The 23746-nt window shown below is 57.5% G+C and overlaps 3 protein-coding genes across 5 annotated transcripts; 2 read left to right on the plus strand and 1 right to left on the minus strand.

Annotated features, from left to right (window-relative positions):
- The first annotated feature begins 351 nt into the window (after positions 1–351).
- Positions 352–2346, plus strand: PSMB6 (proteasome 20S subunit beta 6). Its single transcript, XM_047708990.1, has 6 exons — positions 352–512; positions 902–969; positions 1288–1419; positions 1535–1664; positions 1862–2006; positions 2130–2346. The coding sequence occupies exons 1-6, from the start codon at positions 411–413 to the stop codon at positions 2270–2272; spliced, it is 720 nt and encodes a 239-aa protein (XP_047564946.1). The 5' UTR covers positions 352–410; the 3' UTR covers positions 2273–2346.
- Positions 2347–5095: 2749 nt separating this feature from the next.
- On the minus strand, positions 5096–5923 carry C16H17orf114 (chromosome 16 C17orf114 homolog). The gene is made up of 2 exons (XM_047709327.1): positions 5671–5923; positions 5096–5268 (listed from the first exon to the last, which is right to left on the minus strand). The coding sequence occupies exons 1-2, from the start codon at positions 5741–5743 to the stop codon at positions 5102–5104; spliced, it is 240 nt and encodes a 79-aa protein (XP_047565283.1). The 5' UTR covers positions 5744–5923; the 3' UTR covers positions 5096–5101.
- Positions 5924–11721: 5798 nt separating this feature from the next.
- Positions 11722–23454, plus strand: PLD2 (phospholipase D2). 3 transcript variants are annotated; one of them, XM_047707174.1, is made up of 25 exons: positions 11722–11828; positions 12284–12393; positions 12474–12604; positions 12694–12836; positions 13264–13369; positions 13461–13526; positions 13645–13703; positions 13833–13925; positions 14025–14177; positions 14610–14759; positions 17569–17652; positions 17784–17862; positions 18566–18676; positions 18863–19033; positions 19388–19514; positions 19721–19839; positions 19914–20027; positions 20151–20255; positions 20470–20558; positions 20661–20774; positions 20912–20961; positions 21189–21323; positions 21481–21634; positions 22211–22325; positions 22601–23454. In XM_047707174.1, exons 2-25 carry the CDS (start codon positions 12285–12287, stop codon positions 22823–22825), a joined length of 2802 nt encoding a protein of 933 aa, XP_047563130.1. In that variant the 5' UTR covers positions 11722–11828; position 12284; the 3' UTR covers positions 22826–23454. The 3 variants fall into 3 exon arrangements, with proteins under 3 accessions (XP_047563130.1, XP_047563131.1, XP_047563129.1); XM_047707175.1 differs by lacking the exon at positions 11722–11828 and adding an exon at positions 11892–12168 and having other exon boundaries at positions 22393–22707; XM_047707173.1 differs by lacking the exon at positions 11722–11828 and adding an exon at positions 11898–12168.
- The last annotated feature ends 292 nt before the right edge of the window (positions 23455–23746 follow it).

Raw genomic sequence — 23746 nt, forward strand, 5'->3', positions numbered from 1 at the left:
CCCCCAGGCGCCCCAAGCCTGAGTTCCTACGTGACCGAGCAATTCCACTCCGGGTGTACGGTCCTAGGTGTATACACCCAAGAGAAGCGAGGCCCGTGCGGCCATTCTAGTTCAGAGACACCCAAACGCACCCCAAGACTCTGAAACGCGACGCCCTTCAGATTACGTCAGTTCCGCGCAGCCCGATGGGAAACGTAGTCCATCCACACCGTCGTGGACGCTTTTCTGCGCGTCGGCCGGCCACCCTGCCGTCAAGCGTTCACCGTCGCAAAAGAATGTTCCCTGCGCCGTTGCTTTCCCTTCCGCCGTCAATCGTGACTTAGCTTCGCCCGCAGACGGCTCCACCGCCTGACTGAAGAGTGACAGGGCGCTTTACGACAGTTGCTTTGCGGCAGTGCCGGAGGAGGAAGATGGCGGCCACCTTAGTAGCCGCTCGAGGCTTGGGGTCCGCGCCGGCCTGGGGTTCCGAGGCCATTACCCCGGACTGGGAAAGCCGGGAAGTCTCCACAGGGGTGAGGAGGCACCCGGGATTCAGGAGATGTGCGCAAGGCTGGATGCGATGGGAGGAGGAGGCCTGCGTGGGTTGGAACACGGGAGGGCGGGGGATCGAGGTGGTCTGATGCTGGAGCGCCGAAGAGGTGTCCTGAGGATGTTGGAGAGGGACGCCGGAGCGCGGAGCCCGGAGTCTCGCGGGAGGAGGGTTTCCGGCCGGCGTGGGCCTTTGGGGATGTGGGGATTGGAATCCTGATACTGTGCGGGGGTGCTGGGGCCCTGGGAGATTTGCTGGCGGGTCGGTGGCGCACGACTTGCGTGCTCTAGGGACTGCACTGAGGGATCGTTGGGGTTTGCGTACGCGGGAGAATGGGAAGGGCCAGGACTCACCCGCTTCTCCTTCCCCCAGACCACTATCATGGCCGTGCAGTTTGAAGGGGGCGTGGTTCTGGGAGCCGACTCCAGGACGACCACTGGGTGAGCTCCGGACAGGTCTTGGCCGGGCATCCCGTCTTTCCCTCCCTTCCTTCCTTCCTAGCCTGGCAGGCCGTCCTTACTCTCCACAGCCCCCCGCGCGGGGAGATCTCTCCCCTCCTTGGACTGAAGGATCTGTTCCAGCTCCCACTACTTCCCAATTTCCCTTTCTCACGCTTTGGTGACATTTTTGCGAAAGTCTCTGCTAGCTTCAGTTTGGGTGGGAACTAATGGGAAATGCTGAGCCCTGGGAGTGGGTAGTAGTGGGATAGGGGTGGGAGACAAGTGGGATCGCTCCATCACGGCCCTGCCACACTGCAGGTCCTACATCGCCAATCGAGTGACTGACAAGCTGACCCCTATTCACGACCGCATCTTCTGCTGCCGCTCGGGCTCAGCAGCTGACACCCAGGCAGTAGCCGATGCCGTCACTTACCAGCTTGGTTTCCACAGGTACCTGTGGGCAGGGGAGGGACGGGTGTTCGCAGGGAGTTGGGACCCCAGGTGCTAAATTCTCTGACTCCCAGGCCCGGACGCTACCTTTCCTGTCACTCTCCCCACCCTCTAGCATTGAGCTGAACGAGCCTCCGCTGGTCCACACAGCGGCCAGCCTCTTCAAGGAGATGTGTTACCGATATCGGGAGGACCTGATGGCAGGAATCATCATTGCGGGCTGGGACCCCCAGGAGGGAGGGCAGGTGAGATCCCCCACCCCCACCCCCAGCAGAGCACAGGCCTTTGATCCTCTCCCCACCCCAGCCATTTTCTGTTTTTCTTCCCAGTCTCTACCTCACTTAATAGTAACTCCTCCCAGACCAGTCCCACACGGACCGCTGTATGTCCGTGTGCTGCCGTTGGTACAGCCAGTGACTCTTCTCGTCTTTCCATCTGGCAGGTGTACTCAGTGCCCATGGGGGGTATGATGGTAAGGCAGTCCTTCGCCATCGGGGGCTCCGGGAGCTCCTACATCTATGGCTACGTCGATGCGACCTACCGGGAAGGCATGACCAAGGACGAATGTCTGCAGTTCACTGCCAATGGTGCGGACTTGGCTTTCTGGGCCTGTGAACTCCGACCCTCATATCCAAGCCACCCACATATCCATTCCTCACTCCTTGTGAAGCCGGCATCTGACCCTGACCTCAGCTTTCTTTTGTTCGCAGCTCTTGCCTTGGCCATGGAGCGGGACGGCTCCAGCGGAGGGGTGATCCGCCTAGCAGCCATCGCAGAATCAGGGGTGGAGCGGCAGGTACTTTTGGGAGACCAGATTCCCAAATTCACCATTGCCACTTTGCCACCGCCCTGATTCCCGGAATTCTGGTATACAATGGGAGACACCCCTAGTGACGTAAACTTCAATAAACAGTTTGTCCGAAAGAATCTACTTTGAGGTTCTTTTCTTGACCTCAACCCTGTGCTTGTTTGGCCCACTCCTGTGTGTGCAAAGCTCTGCTCTGAGCGGGGAGGGACAAGCCTTTGCAAGAGTGGTTTTCAAACCTCTTGTCCAGCCTACCTTCCCCCATACTCCCTTTCCTCCACCGTAACAGGTCCTTAGGACACCAAGGTATGGTTGAAATGGGGGCTCCCAAGAAACGGCCCACCCCCTTCCCTGTTCCAGCCCAGGGCAGAAGTCAGAATCCTGCCTGAGCCTGGGGCCACGTCCCCTTGACCTACCTCCTGCTTGTCATCATGGCTGGCTACTGACCCAAAGGCCAGAGGGCCTCGGATCTCTGGCCCAAACTCATGGTTCCCTCCCTCCACACCCACCTGTGTCACCTCATCTTGTCAGGAGCAGCAGCGAGATTGCATTCGCTTTGGGGACAGAGGTGGACCTTGTTTGCAACTAGCGTTGAAGATGGATATGGCGGGGGGGCTGGGAGTGCTGTGGGGCAGCCCTGAAAGCTGTCATTCCCACAGGGGTGTGATGGTGAGCCGATCTTCAGCCCCTGGGGTGGGAGGCTGAGGGCAGACTCTGGGCCCCCACGGCCATCCCCACTCAAGTGGGGGACCCAGAGGAGCTCAGTGTGTACATGTGGTCACGGTGTCCGTTTTCCCTCCAGCTCAGGATAAGGGAACTGTAGGAACTACGTTGGAAACCTTGGTCCTAGTATACGATTCTGCCTTGGGGGATTTTCGAGGCTACAAGGGAGGCTTCCTAAGGAGGCGGGAGGTCCTGCACTAAGTGCCAAAGAGCAGAGGAAGACGTCTGATCCCAAACGTGCACCTCAAATTTTTTTTTTTTTAAGATTTTATTTATTTATTTGACAGAGATCACAAATAGGCAGAGAGGCAGGCAGGCAGAGAGAGAGAGAGAGGGGAAGCAGGCTCCCCGATGAGCAGAGAGCCCAATGTGGGGCTCGATCACATGACCCTGGGATCATGACCTGAGCCAAAGGCAGAGGCTTTAACCCACTGAGCCACCCAGGTGGCCCTGTGCACCTCAAATTTAAAATACCCGTAGAGAGGGGCACCTGGGTGGCTCAGTCACTTAAAAGTCCAACTCTGGATCATGGCTGGGGTCATGACCTTGGGATCCTGGGTTGGAGCCCCGTGTCCCCTCCGTGCTCAGCGGGGAGTCTACGATCCCCTCTCCTTCTGCCCCCACCCCCCCACCCTGCTTGCTCAAGCTCTCTTTCTCTAAAAAATAAATAAATAGATCCTTAAAAAAATAAATAACTCACAGAGAACTTCTGACTTTTCTGCAAAACCTGTTCACCCAGTCCTCCCTCCCTCAAGGCATCCTAGCTTCCTCCGTCCCCTGCACTCCGCACGGAGCCAGACATTAGGTCCCAGAACCTCCGTCCGTCCGCTTGTTGCCATCTGCACGCCGCTCTCCCGTAAGTGTTGTGACAGGAATTTCTAGCGATTGGACAGCTCTGCTGTGCTCACTGCACACCCCTGTCTTGATCCCAGCCACCGTCGTGACTTGGCCGCCGGCCGGCAGCAGGCCCATCCATGACCTTGCTGCTGCCACACTTGCTCTCCTGCAGCCTTGTCCGTAGAGCGACCGGAGTGACCTTTCCATGTAAGTGAGAGCGTGCCATCCCCTGCATGATCTTCCTCGATGTCTCGCTGTCCCATCTAAGATCATACCTTGGCTCCTCTCCGTGGCCCACCTCACCTATCAAGGACCCACTCCGTGACACTCTACTCACTGGCTTTTTTCCTCTTCCCTAGGACCTCATGGGTTTTGCCCTTACACTTCCTGTTTTCCTGCCCAGGACTCAGCCTCCCTGATTTTTTTTTTTTTTAATAAACTTTTTTTTTAAGGCGTCTCTCCTCACAGCGTGGAGCTTGTACTCACAACCCCGAGACCAAGAGTCCCGAGCATGCTCCACCGATGGAGCCGGCCTGGCCTCCCATCAGAGAAAATTTAGAGCAGTTTTAGGTTCAAGACAGAACTGAGAGGAGGCTTCCTGGCCGTCGCGCCTGCCGTCTTGTGCCCAGCCTCCCCCACTCCCCCCGCTGTCAGCATCAGTGACCGAGAGTCCACACGACACGGGGGTTCCCGATTTCCACTTGGCTCCTGACCGTTCGGGTCCCAGCTCCAATGCCACCTTCTCAGCAGCTCCCTCCCAACTACCTGATTCCAGCAGCGCCCTCCATCCCCCTCTCTCAGCACCGTGTAATTTCCTCCGCAGCCGTCGCCCCCTCTGCCCACTCCTGTGTTTATCTCCCATCCGTGAGAGGAGCAGGCTCTCTGCTTGGCCCACTGACGCGTCCTCACTGCCTGCCAGGAAGTAGCAAATATCCTTCCCGGCCTGGTTCCCCAGTCCCGTCTGGCCTCTCCCAGCAGCGCGCCGCCCTCAGCTCCCAGCTGGACCTCAGCACACCGCACACCCACTTCTGCCAGCCCCAGCTGGGCTCCGCGGGAGATCAGCAGCAACATGGTCACCAGCCCCTTGGCCCCTCCGCTCCGGGCTGCCCTCCCCTCCTCCACCCCAGCACCCGGCCCCCTGGCCTGGGCCACCAACCACCCTGGCGCACACACATGCTCCCTTGCACGCAGCCCTGGGTGAGCTCTGAGTATATTTCATGACAAGGTCATGAGGGCCTGGGCCCAGGCGGATCATGGAGAAGTCTGGGGAGGGAAGGTTGCAAAGCCTCCTGGACATTCAGCCCCTGGTCGTCCCCATCAGATGGTGGAGTCGTTGGCGGATGCGAGGTCGTGCAGCTGGTGGCGGAAGGAGAGTCGGGCTTTCCGGCTGAAGTAAGCGCCGGAGGAGGGTATCCCTCCCTCGGCCACGATGGGGGCTGGAGCTGGGCTGGGATTCGGGTCTGGAGGGGCCGCGGGATCCAGGCCTGCAGGGAGATGAGAGGAGGAGGAAGGGTGCTGTGGGGCAGCCTTCCCCTTCCTTCCCTGCAGGGAGGAGGAGAGAGGCCAGGGAGCATCCTGAGGCAGGGACAGAGGACGCTGAGAGAGTGGGGCTGCTTTCAGTGGCCTGCGACCTATGTGGTCACACACGGCCTAACATGCAGAAGGCCCCGGGGGGTGCTGGGAGGCTTTGCTGTCACATCTTGGAGGTGTTCATAATTTTTTTTACCAGGGGGCTCCACTTCCTTGCTTTGCACTGGCCAGTCCTGTGGAGAATCCGCCTCCCATCCCGGGAAACAAATGATTCTTTTCCCTTCGCTGGTTTGAACATTTCCCTTTCTCCCCAGAGAGAGAGAGCGACCCCCATTTTCCTCGTTCTCCCCCCGTACCTGCTTCTCTCTCAGTCCCCCGCTGTCTCCGGCACCCACACCATGGGAAGCACCATGCCCCCTTGAGACCCATCTCAACAGTGGAGGACACCAGGATGCTGGGGAATGGCCAGGAGGTCCCCAGGAGGAGGGGTGTGGCTTCCAAGCCCCCCCAGCGCAGCCCAAACTACCACTTAGCCTCAGACTGCCTGGTGATTACAGGCGCCAGGGGATGGACGGAGGAGAAGAGGGAGGAGGGAAGAGGTGGACGGGTACCGCAGTCACACACCTCTCTTCTGTGCCCCCTTCACTTGGGGCACTCTCTGGCATGCAGGGAGAAGCAGGAGGACGCTGGAAGGGGAGGGATGGCAGATACAGACACTGAGGGGCTGGGACACACAGACATGCCACACGAAAGCTGGAAAACCCGGTGCCGGCCGGAACACCGCAGGGGGCTCATTCGTATTCTGGCATGAGAATCCAGAATGCCCAGGATGTCAGATTTTAGAGAATAGTCTATTTTTGTAGAATGAGACCTGCAGGGTGGGGGAACATTTGGTTCCCGTGGGACAGTCTGGTATCTCTTGCCCCCTTTTCGGAGGACGGTCCTAGTTGATGCACAATGCTGTCCAGGTAGATTCAAGGGACTTGTACTCGTCACCTGGTGTCAGCCTGTCTGCGATCCTTCGAGCCGAGTGTTACTGCCGTCCTGCTCTCCCAGCTGAGGAGCTGGAGGCATGGAGATGGGCAACTTGCCCAAGGTCACGCCTACCCCTGCCAGGCTGACCCTGGCCCCTCTGAACCCCACGGTGACCTTCAGGCACTGATGCCCTCAGCCAAGCCTGGGGGCCCGGAGCACCTGCGGCAAGAACTCTGGATGCCCCCATCCCCCGGAGAGCAGTGTGAACGTGACCTTACCCTTCCCTGGGGGTGCCTCGTGCAGCAAAGTTTGGGAAGCCCCCCTGCCTATACCCCACCGTCAGAAATCTGTTTCATATTTTTCAAACAGCTCAATGGACGTACAAATCTCCATGCACATGAACACACACATCCACGTACAGTCCTAGAAGTCTTAGCAAGTGTGTACACCCAGAGACTAGCCACCCCAATCAGAATTTCATATAAATGGGCCACATGGTGTTACTTTCTTGGGTCCCATTTCTGTCGGCTTAATGGTTTTGAAATTCACCCAAGTTCTGTGTATCTGCAGTTTCCTTGTGTTTTTTGTAGTATCACTATTATGGGCATGCCCGACATACTTTTGTAAAATTCACCCTTTTAAAGTACACAAATCAGTGGTTTTTGCAATATTCACAGCCGTGCAGACATCGCGACTAATTTTGTAACGTTTCCATCACCCTCAAGAGACCCTGTGTCTCTTTCCAGTCACCCCGCCTTATTCTCCTCCCCGGCTGCTGGCCACCACTAAGCTACCTCCTGTCTCTGGATTTCCCGTACATGAACTCCTACCCTGTGTGGTCTGCTGTGTCTGGCTTCGCTCCCTGTTTCCAAGGGTCGCTCTGTTGTGGCCCGTGGTAGTGCTTGATTCCTTTCCATGGCTGCGTGGTATCGCACCGTAGGGGCTATACCACTTTTTTCTTTTCTTTTTTTTTTTTTTTCAAGATTTTATTTATTTGACAGAGACAGCCAGAGGGGGAACACAAGCAAGGGGGGTGGGAGAGGGAGAAGCAGACTCTGTGCTGAGCAGGGAGCCCGAAGCGGGGCTCAGTCCCAGGACCTGATCGAAGGCAGATGCTTAACTGACCGAGCTACCCAGGCGCCCTTCTATATTTATTTTAGGGGAAGAGAGAGAGCAAGCAGGGAAAGGGGAGGGGGAGAGAGAATCTCAAGTAGATCTCCACTGAACACGGAGCCCTTCTCTGGACATGATCCCACGACCCTGAGATCATGACCTGAGCAGAAACCAAGCATCATCTGCCTGAGCAACTGAGCCTCCCAGGCGCCCCTCACTGTCTTTCTTTTGACTGATGTATAGTTTACACACAATGTGACCTTAGTTTTAGGGGATCAGACAGTGACCGGACAGGTCTGTACAGCACGCTGTGCTCACAGGTGTAACTACGACCCATCACCATGCGACTCTGTTCCAGTCTCACTGACCATGACCTCCGTGCTGAACCTGTCATCCCCATGATTTCGTCCTTCCATAGTGGGTAGCCTGGCCCTCCCACTCCCCACCACCCACTTTGCTGCTCACCCCACACTCTCCAGCAACCAGTGGTTTATATTTATAGATCTGTTCATGCTTTGTCCATCCTGGTTTTGGGAGAAAGAGAATGTTGGGGGGGGGGCAGAAGGAGAGAGAGAATCTTTTTTTTTTTTTTTAAGATTATTTATTTGAGAGAGAGAAAGAGCCAGGGGAAGCAGCAGGCAGAGGGAGAGGGAGAAGGAGACTCCCCACTAAGCAGGGAGCTGATGCGGGGCTCCATCCCAGGACCCTGGGATCATGACCCGAGCCGAAGGCAGACGCTTCACCGACTGAGCCGCCCAGCACCTCTGCAGAGAGAGAATCTTAAGCAGGCTCCGTGTCCGGTGTGGAGCCTAACCCAGGGTTCGATCTCAGGACCCTGAGATCATGATCTGAGCCGAAATCAAGAGTGACACTTAATTGAGCCACCCAGACATCCCTGTTTGTTTTATTTTTTAAATTCTGCACGTAAGTGAAATCACATGGTTTGTCTCTTTCTGACATGTTTCACGTAGCATTATAATGTCCAGACCCATCCATGTTGTTACAAGCGGCAAGATCTCCCTCCTTTTTTATGGTTAACATTCCCGTGTGTGTGTGTGTGTGTGTGTGTGTGTGTGTGTGTGTACCACATCTTTACCCATTCATCAATCAATGGACATTTAGTTGTAAGTAACATTGCTATAAACATAGGGGTGCGTCGGGACGCCTGGGTGGCTCAGTTGGTTAAGCAGCTGCCTTCGGCTCAGGTCATGATCCCAGCGTCCTGGGATTGAGTCCCACATTGGGCTCCTTGCTTGGCGGGGAGCCTGCTTCTCCCTCTGCCTCTGCCTGCCATTCTGTCTGCCTGTGCTCGCTCGCTCTCCCTCTCTCTCTGACAAATAAATAAAATCTTAAAAAAAAAAAAAACATAGGGGTGCGTCTACCTTCAAATTGGTGTTTTCGTGTCCTCCGGGTAAACACCCAGCAGTGAAATTACCCGATCATGCACCCAGCTCTACTTTCAGTGTTTTGAGGAACCTCCATGCTGTTTTCCACAGTGGCTGCACCAATTGGCTGCACCAATTTACATTCCCGGTGACAGAGCACGAGGGTTCCTTTTTCTCCGCATCCTCCCCAATGCTTGCTTTCTTCTTCTTTTTCGTATTAGCCATTCTGACAGCTGTGAGGTAGCATCTCACTGTGGTTTTGATTTGCATTTCCCTGATGACTAAGTGACATGGACCATCTACCCTTCCACGTGTCTCTGGGCCACCAGTCAGTCTTCTTTGGGAAAATGTCTGTGCAGGTCCTCTGTCCGTGTTTAGGTCAGATTGTGGTTTTTGGTGTTGAGCTGTCCATGTTGTTTTTTGTTTCCGTTTTTGAGCATGGTCCACGCCCAGCATGGAGCCCGAGTTCAAACAGGGCTTGGACCAAGCAAGACCCCGAGATCAAGAACTGAACTGACATCAAGACTCAGACACTTAACCAACTTAAGCCACCCAGGCGCCCCGAAGAAACTCTTCAGAGATTTTGGATACTAACCCTTTATTGGATCCACCATATGCAAATATCTTTTCCCATTCAGTAGGTTGTCTTTTAGTTTTGTTATTTCCTTTTTTTTTTTTTAAAGATTTTATTTATTCATTTGACAGAGATCACAAGCAGGCAGAGAGGCAGGCAGAGAGAGAGGAGGAAGCAGGCTCCCCGCCGAGCAGAGAGCCCGATGCGGGGCTCGATCCCATGACCCTGGGATCATGACCTGAGCCGAAGGCAGAGGCCTTAACCCACTGAGCCACCCAGGTGCCCCTAGTTTTGGTATTTCCTTTACTGTGCAGAAACCTCTTATTTTGAGGAAGTCCCCGTAGTTTATTTTTGCTTTTGTTTCCCTCGCCTCCGAAGATGCATCTAGAAAGAGACCTCACCGCCTGTGCCCTCTGATTGAGGTCCTTCATCCAGTCTGAGTTTATTTTAGTCTGTGGTGTGAGAAAGTGGTCCGGCTTCATTCTTTCGCATGGACCTGTCTGGTTTTCCCAGTACTGTTTACTGAAGAGACCGACTTTTTCCTGCTGGATTTCTGGCCTCCTTTGCTGGGTAAGAATTGACCATACGGATGCGGGTTTATTTCTGGGCTCTCTACCCTGTCCCGTTGGTCTGTTTTTGTGCCAGGGCCATACTCTTTTGATGACGTATCACTCAATGCTTAACATTTTGAGGAACTGTCTTTCAAGGGGGCCGCACCATTTTACACTGTATTTGCTTCGGTTGCAGAATAACAGTACATTACCCCGAATCGATCGAAATAAAAATATTTCTTCTCTTTAAAGAACACCATTGGGTGCCTGGGTGGCTCAGTGGGTTAAGCCGCTGCCTTCGGCTCAGGTCATGATCTCAGGGTCTTGGGATCGAGTCCCGCATCGGGTTCTCTGCTCGGCAGAGATCCTGCTTCCCTCTCTCTCTCTGCTTGCCTCTCCATCTACTTGTGATCTCTCTCTGTCAAATAAATAAATAAAATCTTAAAAAAAAATAAAATCAAGAACACCATTATTTTACTTTTTTTAATTATTATCATTTTTAAAGACTTTATTTATTTGTTTGGCAGAGAGAAAGCAGGAGGAGCAGAGGGACAGGAAAGAAGCGGGCTCCCCATAGAGCAACAGCCCAATGTAGAATTCAGTCCCAAGATCTCAGGATCATGACCTGAGCCCAAGCAGATGCTTAACCCCGGCGCCCCAGAAGCACCTTTATTTGAAACACACATGCCCCATTAAGTGAGAAAGTATCTGTTTTACATGTGTCTGATATAGGATTTCCATCCTAAATACAGGGGCGCCTGGCTGGCTCTGTTGGTAGGGCCTGCCACCCCTGATCTCAGGATCCTGAGTTCAAGCCCCAGGCTGGGGCTGGACTGCACCTAAAAAAGTAAAAATACCAAATATATAAAGAACGCATGATTCAATGATAAGACAATGTGGTTTTGTTTTTTAATTAGCAATAGAGTGGAACAGACACTTTGCAAAAGAAGATATTCAAGTGGCCAACGAGTGCTTAAACATGGTCACCATCGTGAAGCATCAGGACACACGCAGAGAAAACTCCGGTGACAGCTAGTGCACGCGCACTGGATGGCGAACACTGAAAAGACTGACAGCATCTAACGCTGCCAGTGCCCTGGGACAGCTGGACCAACATCCCTCCATCCGGCTGCGCAACAGCGGAGTGACCATTTCGGAAACCAGTTTGGCAGTTTCTTGTAACGTTAAAATACCCTTACACACCAACCCTCCGATTTACACGCCGACCCTCCGACTTACATGCCGACCCTCCGACTTACACACCCAACCTCCAACTTACACGCCGACCCTCCGACTTACACGCCGACCCGCCCACTGCACCCCAGCTGTCCCCCGAGAGTGGGAACCGCACCTGCCCGCGAGGCCGCGGCAGGAGTACTCCGGACGCTCTGTCGCAAGAGACTGGAACAGCCCAGAGGTCCGTCAAGAGGACAGACAAGGAAACCCGCACTTCGGGAACGATGGTACATCCTGCCTCGAGAAACCTCAGCGCGTCCAGACTCCCCCCCCCCCCCCCCCCCCCCCCCCCCCCCGGCCCGCCGGTCCCCGGGGAGCGGCTTCGCGCAGAGTCCCGCCCGGGGCCAGTGCGCAGGGCACGGTGCACGCTCCCGAGCCCGGGGCGGGGGTCGGGGCTGGGGCCGCCCCCCCGCCCCCGCCGGCCGCGCGGGGAGGGAGGGGCCGGCTGCGGGCGCCCCGGAGGAATGGCGCGTGCGCTCGGACGGACCGCGCGGGGCGTGCAGGCGGCGGGGGCGGGCCAGGCCCGACGGGGCGGGCAGGGAGGTGAGGCCGGGCGGCCCGCCCCCAGGGGCCGGCCCCGATCGCCCGCCCCGCCCCGCCCAGGCCGCCCGGGTGTGGGCCCGGCTGCTGCGCCGCTCCCTCGGCTGGCGGACCCGCGCGGGCGCCGGCTCGGGCTGCGGGTGAGGGGCCGGGGAGGGGCGCCGCGGAGGGCCCTGGCCCGGGGCGGGTGAGGAGGCGGCGGGGGCGGCACTCAGGGCCCGCGGGGCTGCGGACTTTGCCGAGATTTGGGGTTTTCCTCCCGGGCGGGGCACGCGCACTTCCTCATTCCCGCGGGACCCCCTCTCGCGTGCGGCCGGGCCTGGCCTGAGCCCCCCCGGGAACCACCCCCCCTTGGCCCCGCGTCTGCTCCGGCCCGCTTCAGGGGCCCCCGCGGCCTGGCGGGAGTTCCTGGGCGCGCCGGGTCGGGCCGGGAGGCGGGGCCGAGGGATTCTGGATGCGGGACCCGGGTACCGGATGGAGGTCAGAGGCGGGTCCGCGGGGCGTTGCGGACTGACGGGGAAGAGGGGCTCCCGTGGGAGGGGGAGGGCGGGGCTGCAGGGCGGATCACCTCCCTGAGGCCTCCCTATGCTCCTAGGATGGCGGCGACCCCCGCGAGCCTCTTCCCCTCTGGGGGCGACCTGGACTCCAGCCAGTTGCATATGGAGCCCGATGAGTTGGACACTCTAAAGGAGGGAGAGGACCCAGGTTCGCAGCGAGCATGGCCGTCGGGGAGGAGAGGGGCGGAGAGCCCCCGGGGTCCGCACTAACACCTTCTCTCCTCCTAGCTGACCGGATGCACCCGTTTCTGGCCATCTACGACCTGCAGCCTCTGAAAATGCGCCCCTTGGTGTTCGCCCCTGGGGTCCCGGTCACCGCTCAAGTGGTGGGCACTGAAAGATACACCAGTGGCTCCAAGGTGGCTGGGCGGGCGCCAGGGAGCTGGGCAAAGGGAGGGCTGCTGCCCAACGAGGGGACAAACGTTCAGTCCCTCCCTTGCACTCCCAGGTGGGAACCTGCACCCTGTACTCTGTCCGCTTGACGCACGGCGCCTTTACCTGGACGACCAAGAAGAAGTTCCGGCATTTTCAGGAGCTGCACCGGGACCTCCTGAGACACAAAGTCTTGATGAGTCTGCTTCCTCTGGCGCGGTAAGGGGACCCTCCCGCTTCCTGTCAAGGGCAGGAGTCCCCACCCTGGGGCAGCACGGGCAGCCCCTGACCCAACCCCCAGCACCACTTTCTGCCTGTCCCCACGCTCCTCCAAGCCACCCATGCTTCTGTCCCAGCTACTTTCCCACCCCAGCTCTGGCCCCCGGGTCCCCTCCCCTGACCCGGGTTACCAGGAAACCTTCCCAGCCCAGCTCTCCCTGTCCGTGGTTCTGTGCCAATAGCTCAGCCGGGCTGGATGCCCAAAATGCCCTTGGCAGCCTCCCTCCTTTTCTTGTCTCTGTTCTTAGGATCGGGGGCCTTCTGCCAGCCTCTAGTCCTCCCCCAGGATCCCATCTCTAGGGCTGCAGGAATCCAGGCTCTCTGCTTCCTGGCTCTTCTTGATCCTCCTCCCCGATCTCATCCACAGCTTTGGTGTGGCCCACCCTCCAGCCCGGGAGGCAGCCGACCGAGAGATACCCTCTCTACCTCGTGTGGCTCCTGAGGGCTCCAGCAGACATGCATCCAGCAAACAGGTGCGACCAGACACCAGGCTGGCCGGGAAGGCTTCTGGTGTGCAAAAATGGCTCTGGTCCCATCTGTCTCTGTCTCTCATCCCCGCTTCAGAAATACCTGGAGAATTACCTTAACCGCCTCCTGACCATGTCTTTCTACCGCAACTACCATGCCATGGTAAGGCCCTGGGGGCTGGGCCCTTGTGCCATTCCAGGTGGCAGACCCTCAGGCGGCAGAGGCCCCTGGCCCGCTGAAAGGCGAAGTCTCTCCTTTGAGCCCTTGTCTTCCTCTGCAGACAGAATTCCTGGAAGTCAGCCGGCTGTCCTTTATCCCAGACCTTGGCTCCAAAGGACTGTGAGTGTCCGATGCCCATCACCCAGCAGCCAGCAAACCCGCAGGAGGGTGGGGAGAGCATTGCAGGGAGGGGGCGGGAGGGGGGCTCTGGATTGCTTTTGGGCCATCTTGTCCTGATTTTCCCCACAGGGAGGGAGTGATCCGGAAGCGCTCCGGGGGCCACCGAGTCCCTGGCCTCACGTGCTGTGGCCGAGACCAAGTGTGTTACCGCTGGTCCAAGAGGTGGGTCCCGGAGCGGACCCGCCGGGCCGTGTTCGGGGGGAGGGGTGAGGAAGGAGATCCTGCGGGCAGGGAGGAACGGACGGAGCCCTTCCGCTCCAGGTGGCTGGTGGTGAAGGACTCCTTCCTGCTGTACATGTGCCTCGAGACGGGCGCCATCTCCTTTGTTCAGCTCTTCGACCCTGGCTTCGAGGTGCGCGTGGGGAAGAGGAGCACAGAGGCCCGCTACGGGGTCAGGATCGACACCTCCCACAGGTAGGGCCTCTGGGGGGGTGAAGGACACCCGGGAGGGGGAGCAAGTGGAAGGAGGGGAAGGATTTCCAGCCCCTGGGGCTGGCCTTGATTTGGAACCAGGGAACTGGTCTGGCCACATGCCTGGGAGCTCTTAGCGGCTGTGCAGGGAGGGCTGCGGTGAGTAGGAGGCTTGGACAGAGGGAAATGGCTCTCCATCCCTTCCTCCGTTCACTCTCTCATCCGACAAACCGGAGAGCCCGGTCTTCTCCTGACCTCTGTGCCTGTGACCCAGCTGTGCAGAAGGCAGAGACATGCCTCGTCCGGGTGGAGTCGGGCACGAGGGACTAAGGCAGGAAGTGGGAAGGAGGGGACAGCCAGAGAGGGGAGGTGGCTGGGCAAGGCCGGGGGTGTGTGCGGGGTAGGGCTGAGGCTCCCCTTGTTCTTCCTGCTCAGGTCCCTGATTCTCAAGTGTGGCAGCTACCGGCAGGCACGGTGGTGGGGCCAGGAGATCACGGAGCTGGCACAGGGCCCGGGCAGGGACTTCATACAGCTGCACCGACATGACAGCTACGCCCCGCCCCGGCCTGGGACCCTGGCCCGGTGGTGAGACACTGACGTCCCTTCAGAGCTTGTCTGTGGGCTTCTGGGCCCACTTGTTTTCTGAGTCCTTGAACCTCTTCTGCCTTCTCCCCCTGCGGTTTCTCCGGTCTCCTTCACCAGCTGCCCTCTAACCACACTGATATCTAATCTCCCTCTGATCTCTCTGACCCTCCTTACTCGATAATCTCCTCCAACCCGACCTCTGACCTCCTGTGACCACCCCCCTCCCCGCCCTTTTGCCCTGCTGTCCCTCTCTGTGCCTTAGGATCTCTTCAAAACTCTCTGATTCATTCATGCATTCAACAAACCTTTTCTAAGCACCTATTCTGTGCCTGGCCCAGTGGCAGGAGAAAAGAAGCCAGCCCAATAGCTGATTCAATAACGAAGCAATGACAGATTGCCATTCCAGAGGTAGTTGTGGGGCTACCAAGCACAGAAGGGGAGCCTCTGGCCCTGCATGGGGATATCAGGACAGGCTTGCAGGAGGCAGCAGCCTTGAGGACAAGGATGGCCCGAGGCGGGAGCTGGAAAGAGCAGAGGCAGCTAAACCACATCACAGGCAGGGAGGGAGTCGGGGAAGACTTGTTTTCTTGGACGGGCTGTGAACACTTATTTTTTAACGCCAGAACTAACGGCTCATACTCACGTCGTACTTACTGTGTGCTGGGAACTGTCTTAAGTGCTTTATGTGTGTTATGAAGGCCTCAGGTGAACCCTGTGAGGCAGGTGCAGTTGTCCCCATTCTGCAGATGGGAACACTGAGGCAAGGAGCGGTTGAGGAACTTGCCCAAGGTCACACAGCCTGTAAACAGTGGAGCCAGGATTCAAATCCGGGCAGCCCCGGGGCGGAGACCCTGCTCTTCACCATCCCACGGGACTGTTAGTTATTAGAATGTCAAGGGGCACCTGGCCGGCTCAGTGCAGGGAGCATGCGATGTTTGATCTCATGGCCGTCAGTTCGAGCTCCACCTTGGGCATAGAGATTGCGTCAAAAGAAAAAATCCTAAAAAAATACATAAATGAAATAAATAAGAATTCAGGCGACGCAGAAACACGTTAAGCATGTATGTTTCCATTCATTGCACAACCCTCCGTGCTCAGCCCCACTTCTCCCTACCCGCCTCCCAGCAGCCCATTTCTCTCCCCAGAAGTAACCCTCACAATAGTTTCGCGTTTATCTTCTCAGCTCTTTTCCGGCATACTTTTGTAGGCTTATATGTGTGTTACTGTTTTTTTTTTTTTGTTTTTGTTTTTAAGATTTTAGTTATTTATTTGACAGAGATCACAAGTAGGCAGAGAAGTGGGGGCGGGGGTGGTGGTGGTGGGCAGGCTCCCTGCTAAGCAGAGAGCCCGATGCAGGGCTTGATCCCAGGACCCTGCGACCACAACCGCCCCCCAAGGCTTAACCCACTGAGCCCCTCAGACGCCCCTGCTATTTGTTTTACATGTAAATGAGATCCTGCACTTGCTTTTGTTGTTTATTTTTTCTTTGCTTAATTTGTGTGTTAGGGATTAAGCATTTTTTTTTAACGATTTTATTTATTTATTTGACAGACAGAGATTACAAGTAGGCAGAGAAGCAGGCAGAGAGAGAGGAGGAAGCAGGCTCCCTGCTGAGCAGAGAGCCGGACACAGGGCTCTATCCCAGGACCCTGGAATCACAACCTGAGCCCAAGGCAGAGGCTTTAACCCACTGAGCCATCCAGGCACCTCAGGGATTAAGCATTTAGATTGTTTATTTTATTTTTAAGATCTTTATTTTTTATTTGAGAGAGAGAAAGAGCGTGTGCAAGCAAGATTGGGGGAGGGGCAGAGGGCCAGGGAGAAGCAGACGCCCTGCTGAGCAGGAGCCGTGATCGTGATCCAAGCTGGAGGCAGACACTTCCCTGACTGAGCCACCCAGGTGCCCTGGTTATTCTTCATTTTAAACGATGCTGCAGTGAACCCAGTTTTTGTCTAAGCATTTAATAGGTTGCATTCCTAGAAATAGGACTGTGTGCATTTATTGGTATTCGGGAACATGTGTGCTCGATATTCCCGGAGATACCGCCAAACTGTCCTCTAGGAAGGCTGTAACCCTTGTGTATTCCCGTAGCCTGTGAGAATGCTCACTTCCCCACATGTTAATATTGCAAGTTATCAGTCGTCTTTATTTTTGCTAATCTCGTGGATTAAAGACCTGTTATTTCTTTTTTTTTAAGATTTTATTTATTTATTTGACAGAGATCATAAGTAGGCAGAGAGGTAGGCAGAGAGGTGGGGGGGCGCAGGGAAAGCAGGCTCCCTGCCGAGCAGAGAGCCCGATGTGGGGCTCCATCCCAGGACCCTGAGATCATGACCTGAGCCTAAGGCAGAGGCTTAACCCACTGAGCCACCCAGGCTCCCCAAGACCTGTTATTTTATCTTATTACCAATTTTCTTCCTCACTAGTGACATTGAACCTCTTCTCATATGGTCAAGCGTTTTAATTTCCTCTGTGAACTGTCAGTTCTTATTCTTTGCTCACTTTTCAGTTTGCTTGTATGTCTTTTTTTTACTGATTTGTTACAACTCTTTACATATGACGTACTAAGGCTTCCAGTCGTTATCTCCTTTCATTTATTGTATTTTGTGGTTTCTAATTTTACTTAGCTTGTACTGGCAAGTCTGTCCCACTTGGATACATCTGGTAATCCAACTGACTGCTCTGATCACTCTTGATCTTTGACTGACCCTGCTGTCACCTCTGATCCGTGGCTATCCTCCGGTCTTCACTCTCCAGAGCTTTCTGGCTTCTGACTCCCCTGACCTCCTTGGCTTGGCCTCCCCCCAGGTTTGTGAATGGGGCGGGTTACTTTGCCGCTGTGGCGGATGCCATCCTGCAAGCTCAAGAGGAGATTTTCATTACTGATTGGTGGTGAGTAAGGGAAGAGCTCAAACAGGAAGGGGCAGGGTCGGGCCTGCAGGGGATCAGCTTACAGGCCACAGAGGGAGGGACAGGGGGAGTGGCTGCTGGCTGGGTAAGGCTTAGCTTGCCTCGAATCCCAGGCTGAGTCCGGAGATTTACCTGAAGCGTCCGGCCCATTCAGATGACTGGAGACTGGACATTATGCTCAAGAGGAAGGCGGTGAGGAGAAGGGTCAGGCTGGAGGGGAGGCACGAGGGGGTGGCCCGTGGAGGGGGGGGTGTTGGTTTAGAAGGGACTGCAGTGTGGGAGAAGGTAGGGAATGTGAAGCTTCCTTCTTCGTGCTTCTCCTGGAGCCAGTGTAGACGTCTCTCCCAGTGCCCATTATGCTTTGTTTCCGCGGAGGCTGGGGGGCGTATGTGTGTTGCCTTTCTCACTGGACTAGCATCGTTGCTTTCAGTACAAGGCACAGCGGCTGCCACGTCCAGGCATCCGTAGATGTCACTGGACGCACAGACCATGATTGCAAGTGGGGGCCGGTGGACGGAGGGCTGGTGGGAAGGGGGACAGAGGGAAGGAATAGGCAGTCAGAGGGGGTGCCAACGGGGATGCGGTGGGTGGATGCAGGATGGGTGGCACAGAAGGGGGTGAGTACGTGGTGGGGAACATGGGTGGGTAGACAGTGACAGGCAGTGAGGAGCTGTGCGCATGACGAGCGGGTGGTCGGGTGAACAGCTGGCCCTTTGCCAAGTTTGCCATGAGCATCAGAGCCAGGTGTGAGCATGGAGGCTGTCCAGGCTGAGTGGGGGTTCACACAGCAACCCCGAGCATGGGGCAGGGTTTGGGAGGGTGCAAAGGGGCCATTGTGCAAGGGGCATTAGGATCTGATGCCCACACTGCCACCCCCACCCCCGCTCACCACCAGGAGGAAGGTGTCCGTGTGTCTGTCCTGCTGTTTAAGGAAGTGGAGTTGGCCTTGGGCATTAACAGTGGCTATAGCAAGAGAGCCCTAATGTTGCTGCATCACAACATAAAGGTGACTCGGGTGTCAGAGACCGCCCCCCCCCACTGCAGCCCTATCCCCCGGGCTTCCCAGTCCCCAACCCGCCCTGTCCTCGAACGAACATCTCATTCTTCCATCTTCCCGTCCTCCCTCCTGGCGCCTCGGGTCTCCCCTCACCAGAGCCCACCCTCCTGACCCCTCCCCCGCCACCTGCGGCAGGTCATGCGCCACCCGGACCAGGTGACCCTGTGGGCCCATCATGAGAAGCTCTTGGTCGTGGACCAAGTAGTGGCCTTCTTGGGGGGGCTGGACCTCGCCTATGGCCGCTGGGATGACCTGCACTACCGCCTGACTGACCTCGGGGACCCATCCAGGCCAGCGGCCCCACAGGTAATCGCCAAAGCCTTCCCAAGCTGCCCTAAACACCGCGTCGATGCACACCCTTTCCCCTCCAGCCATTCCAGGCGCTGCCCACCTCGGGGTTCCTCTTGCTGGGGCCCCAGGAAGCTGCTGGAAAGTACACCGAGTCCCTCCCCACCCCCACACCCCTCCCCGCTCCTCTAGGACATCCAATGCCACTGAGGGCTGGAGGGAGCCATCTGTGTCACTCTTACTCTCTATGTTTCTCTGTCTCCGGTCTTTCAGTACCCCTCTCTCCTCCTGGGCCCTGGCTCTGTATGGCCCCCTGTGACCTCTGCTTGCCCGCCCCCCCCCGCCCCCCGGCTTGGGTGTGTTCCCCTGCAGCCTCCCCCGTCAGGCTCCGACTCTCCAGGCAGCCCAGACCTGTCGCAAAATCAACTCTTCTGGCTGGGCAAAGACTACAGCAATCTTATCACGAAGGACTGGGTGCAGCTGGACCGGCCTTTTGAGGGTGAGGTCCCCTCCTCCACAGCCCCCAGGACGAGGGAGTAAGGGCAGATGTCTGGGTCGGGGCTGTGAACGGGAGGAGCTGGGTCAAGGGTAACGTGGCCTTCCCTCTCATCAGCTCCTTGTCAGAGCCGGAAGCGCTTGGGGATGTCGGAACCGTCCCCAAGAGACCATCCCTGGCCTCGCCCCTGATTCTCCTGGGGCCCCCAGATTTCATTGACAGGGAGACCATGCCCCGGATGCCATGGCGGGACGTCGGGGTGGCTGTGCACGGTCTCCCAGCCCGGGACCTGGCCCGACACTTCATCCAACGCTGGAACTTCACCAAGGTGCTCACTCCATCCTGGGGGCGCTGGTGGTGGGAAGGAGCCGCCTCCCGCTGACGGCCATCCCTCCACCTCAGATGACCAAGGCCAAGTATAAGACACCCATGTACCCCTACCTGCTGCCCAAATCCACCAGCACAGCAGACCAGCTCCCCTTCACGCTCCCCGGGGGCCAGTGCGCCACCGTACAGGTGAGGCTCCCCTTTCAACCTGTCCTTACCCCTCCCTCCCTTCAGCCCACTGCCCCAGACCTGAGAGCCGCCCAGACTGCTCTCTTGCGGTCAGGAGCCACATCCTATTCCCTGTTCCCCCAGGTCTTGCGGTCTGTGGACCGCTGGTCAGCAGGGACTTTGGAGAACTCCATCCTCAACGCCTACCTGCACACCATCAGGGAGAGCCAGCACTTTCTGTACATCGAGGTCTGACGGGGTGGGGGGACAGGGAAGGGAGGGGACGTCCGAGGAGAGGGACTGAGGATAGCCGTGGGATCAGTCCTGGAGGGCTGGTGTGGCTGGGCCTGGAGAGGTGTGCAAGCCCGGGACAGGCCGGAACCTCGGGATGGGGCTGGCGCCGGAGCGGAGGGGGCCGGGCAGGGCCCTGGCGGCTGATGCCTGCTTTGGGTCCCTGCCCCAGAATCAGTTCTTCATTAGCTGCTCCGATGGGCGGACCGTTCTCAACAAGGTGGGCGATGAGATTGTAGACAGAATCCTGAAGGCCCACAAGTAAGGCGGACTGGCGGCAGGATGGGCGTCTGGGTGTGGTTTAAACCTGGGAGGGGCGTGGTTTGGGTCTGGCCCCGCCTCTGACTCCGCCCCCTTTCCCAGACATGGGCAGTGCTTCCGAGTCTACGTGCTTTTGCCCCTGCTGCCCGGTTTCCAGGGTGACATCACTACAGGTGGTGGGAACTCTATCCAGGCCATTCTGCACTTCACCTACAGGTGACCCCCCCCCCATGGCCACCCACCCGTGCCCCTGCCCTAAGTCTGTCCCGCTCCCTTCCTGCTGGACTTTTGAGGTCTACTGTTCTCCTGACATCCCCTAGCCTCCCCTTCCCTCACCCACTCTTCTCCCGCAGGACCCTGTGCCGTGGGGAGTACTCGATCCTACATCGCCTCAAAGCAGCCAGTGAGTGCTGGGGGTGGGGGGTTCAGACCCTGGACCCGGGGCAGGAGAGCCTATCTTCTCATGGTTCTGGGGCTGCTACTACTCTGAGACCGCAGGTAGTCTTGGGCTGCAAGGAGATGCGTGCAGACCCAGCTCTAGGCCTTTTGAAGTGGGGGGTACCTGGGACAGGGCTCCATCAGCACGAGAGGGCACCTGTTACCTCATCCCCTCCCCCATCTTTCTTTCAGTGGGGACAGCGTGGAGGGACTATATGTCCATCTGTGGGCTGCGCACCCACGGAGAGCTGGGCGGGCACCCGGTCTCAGAGCTCATCTATATCCACAGCAAGATGCTCATCGCGGATGACCGGACGGTCATCATTGGTCAGTCCCGGATCGGGACCCCTGGCAGCGAGAGGAGGGGGGGAGGTGTGGAGCCAGGCCAGCAGTGGGGGATGGGGTGATGGACACTGGCTGGTCCTCTGGTAGAGGGTCCCCCCCGGGGCTCAGGCAGACACAGCGTGTCCTGCACCTGTCCCAGGCTCTGCGAACATCAATGACCGTAGCTTGCTGGGCAAGCGGGACAGTGAGCTAGCCGTGCTGATCCAGGACACAGAGATGGAGCCCTCCCTCATGGACGGCAGGGAATATCAGGCGGGCAGGTTTGCCTTGAGTTTGCGGAAGCATTGCTTCAGGTAGAGTGGGACGGGGTGCTGCGGGGGAGGAAGAGGTTGGGAGGGGGCTGGCCTGCCTTCTGGGCAGGTGTGCCAATGGCTTACAGGTAGCACTGGAATTCCCGATGTGGCTCCGGGCCCCAGCAAAGTAGGGCTATCAAAAAAATCAGAAGCAAATACTCTAAAAATAGTTTGGTGTTTTTTGTAAAGTATCAAGTTAGTGGTCAAAGAAGAGACAGATTAAAACTCTGTTGGGCTCATTTGCCCTTATTTTACTATTTAACCGTGTGTTTATTTTGAATTATCTGGGTAGGCGCAACATAACTCTTCAAGCAGTCAAGTTCTCCAAGGATCCTTTTTTTTTTTTTTTTTTTAAGATTTTTAAATTTACTTATTTGTCAGATAGAGAGCACAAAAGCAGGGGCAGCAGCAGAGGCAGAGGGAGAAGCAGACTCCCCACTGAGCAGGGAGCCCAATGTAGGACTCGATCCCAGGGCCCTGAGCCGAAGGCAGATGCTTCACCGACTGAGCCACCCAGGTGTCCTGGGTTCTCCAAGGATCTTAATCTGACCTTATGGGCACCTTTTTGTCCTGTAGTGTGATTCTTGGGGCAGATGCCCGGCCGGACCTGGACCTCCAAGACCCTGTCTGTGATGACTTTTTCCAGCTGTGGCAAGACACAGCTGAGAACAATGCCAACATCTATGAGCAGGTGGGCGCTGGGGCAGGGGGTGAGGAGGGGGCTCTCCGTGTGGAAATGCATGGATTGTCTTGTTCAGGGTAGGATGGAGAGAGCCCCACCACTGAGCCATTCTCCGAAGAGAGATGAAAGTGTGGGGGGCAGGTCATGGGATTCAGCAGCTCGGGGTCAGTGTGGGGGGCTGTGGTGTGAGAACTGGGGGTGTCCAGCCCAGTTGGGCTTTTGGACTCTTGGCAGAGTCTCTCCAAGCCTTACTGGCTTCTATGCCCCCTGCCCCCCGATCACAGATCTTCCGTTGCCTGCCATCCAACGCCACCCGCTCCCTGCGGGCACTCCGGGAGTACGTGGCCGCAGAGCCCCTGGCCACGGTCAGCCCACCTCTGGCCAGGTCTGAGCTCACCCAGGTCCAGGGTCACCTGGTCCACTTCCCCCTCAAGTTCCTGGAGGAAGAGAATTTGCTGCCGCCCCTGGGGAGCAAGGAAGGCGTGATGCCCCTCGAAGTGTGGACATAGCGGCGGCTCTAGCCCGGGACGGCTTACCAGCCGCCTCGGGCACCACTGAGGCCGGCTCCCTGCCCCCAACCCTAAGGACGGAGGGCAGTGCCCTCTGGGATCCGGGGCAGGCAGGCAGGAAGGTCTGAAAGGGACTAGAGAAGTCACCACAGTGGACCCTCCCTTGAGAAGGAGCCCGAAGAGGATGCTCCAGACCCTGGGCTGGGAGGAGACTGTCTCCGGAGATAGTCCCGGAGAAGTTCCTCCTCCCTGCTGCCCACTTGAAACCACTGCGCTGGGGGAGAAGCAAACCTCCCGCCCATCTGCCTGCCAGCCTGCAAGCCTGGGGAAGTCTGTCCCTGCAGGAGAGGCCAGCTCTGTCCTGGGCCTTCCCAGCTCCCCCTTACCTCCAACTGCCCTTGAACCCCTCCCACCCCACGGCCTCTCTGGGCCCATCACAGCCAAGATGGAGGGAAGGATGAAGGATGAAGCCTCTCCCGGCTTCAGCCCCCGCGGCAGGGAGGGTGGGGTGGGGGGCGCATACTAACTCTCTCCCCCTCCCTACAGACAGACACTAGCTTTGTATCCGTTCAAGAAACATTTCACAAATAAAGGCATAGAAGAGGTCCCTGCCTCTCCCTTGGCCAAACCGAGAGCCTGGCGCTTGCCTCCCCCTTCCTGCCCACCTGAGCTTTGGCCCCCAGCATCTGCTCACAGCCAGCGCCTGGCTCCTTTTTGCACCTTCATCTCCACTGTATCTGTCGGTCCTTTTAGCAGCTGACCCAGCTGCTGGGAAGAGGAGGTGCTCACGCTGCACCCGGCCAGCAGGAAGGGCGGGGCCAAGCCAGGACCCCCGGAGAGCCAGGAGATGGTGCTTCCCTGCGCTGGAGGGCTGGAGGGGTGTCTCTCAGTCCTGGAGTGACAACAGGGGAAGAGGCTCAG

This window comes from Lutra lutra, chromosome 16 (assembly GCF_902655055.1).
Source record: "Lutra lutra chromosome 16, mLutLut1.2, whole genome shotgun sequence".
Taxonomy (NCBI): domain Eukaryota; kingdom Metazoa; phylum Chordata; class Mammalia; order Carnivora; family Mustelidae; genus Lutra; species Lutra lutra.

Bases quoted from the DNA above. Each gene is read 5' to 3' on its own strand.
- PSMB6 (XM_047708990.1), top strand. From the start codon at position 411: ATGGCGGCCACCTTAGTAGCCGCTCGAGGCTTGGGGTCCGCGCCGGCC. The intron at 513-901 runs GTGAGGAGGCAC...TCCTTCCCCCAG, and splicing joins GCCGGGAAGTCTCCACAGGG to ACCACTATCATGGCCGTGCA. The intron at 1,665-1,861 runs GTGAGATCCCCC...TCCATCTGGCAG, and splicing joins ACCCCCAGGAGGGAGGGCAG to GTGTACTCAGTGCCCATGGG.
- PLD2 (XM_047707175.1), top strand. From the start codon at position 12,143: ATGCGGGACCCGGGTACCGGATGGAG. The intron at 18,677-18,862 runs GTGACTCGGGTG...CACCTGCGGCAG, and splicing joins TGCTGCATCACAACATAAAG to GTCATGCGCCACCCGGACCA. The intron at 20,256-20,469 runs GTCTGACGGGGT...TCCCTGCCCCAG, and splicing joins AGCACTTTCTGTACATCGAG to AATCAGTTCTTCATTAGCTG.
- C16H17orf114 (XM_047709327.1), bottom strand. From the start codon at position 5,743: ATGGGTCTCAAGGGGGCATGGTGCTTCCCATGGTGTGGGTGCCGGAGA. The intron at 5,269-5,670 runs GTACGGGGGGAG...ATCTCCCTGCAG, and splicing joins GGGGACTGAGAGAGAAGCAG to GCCTGGATCCCGCGGCCCCT.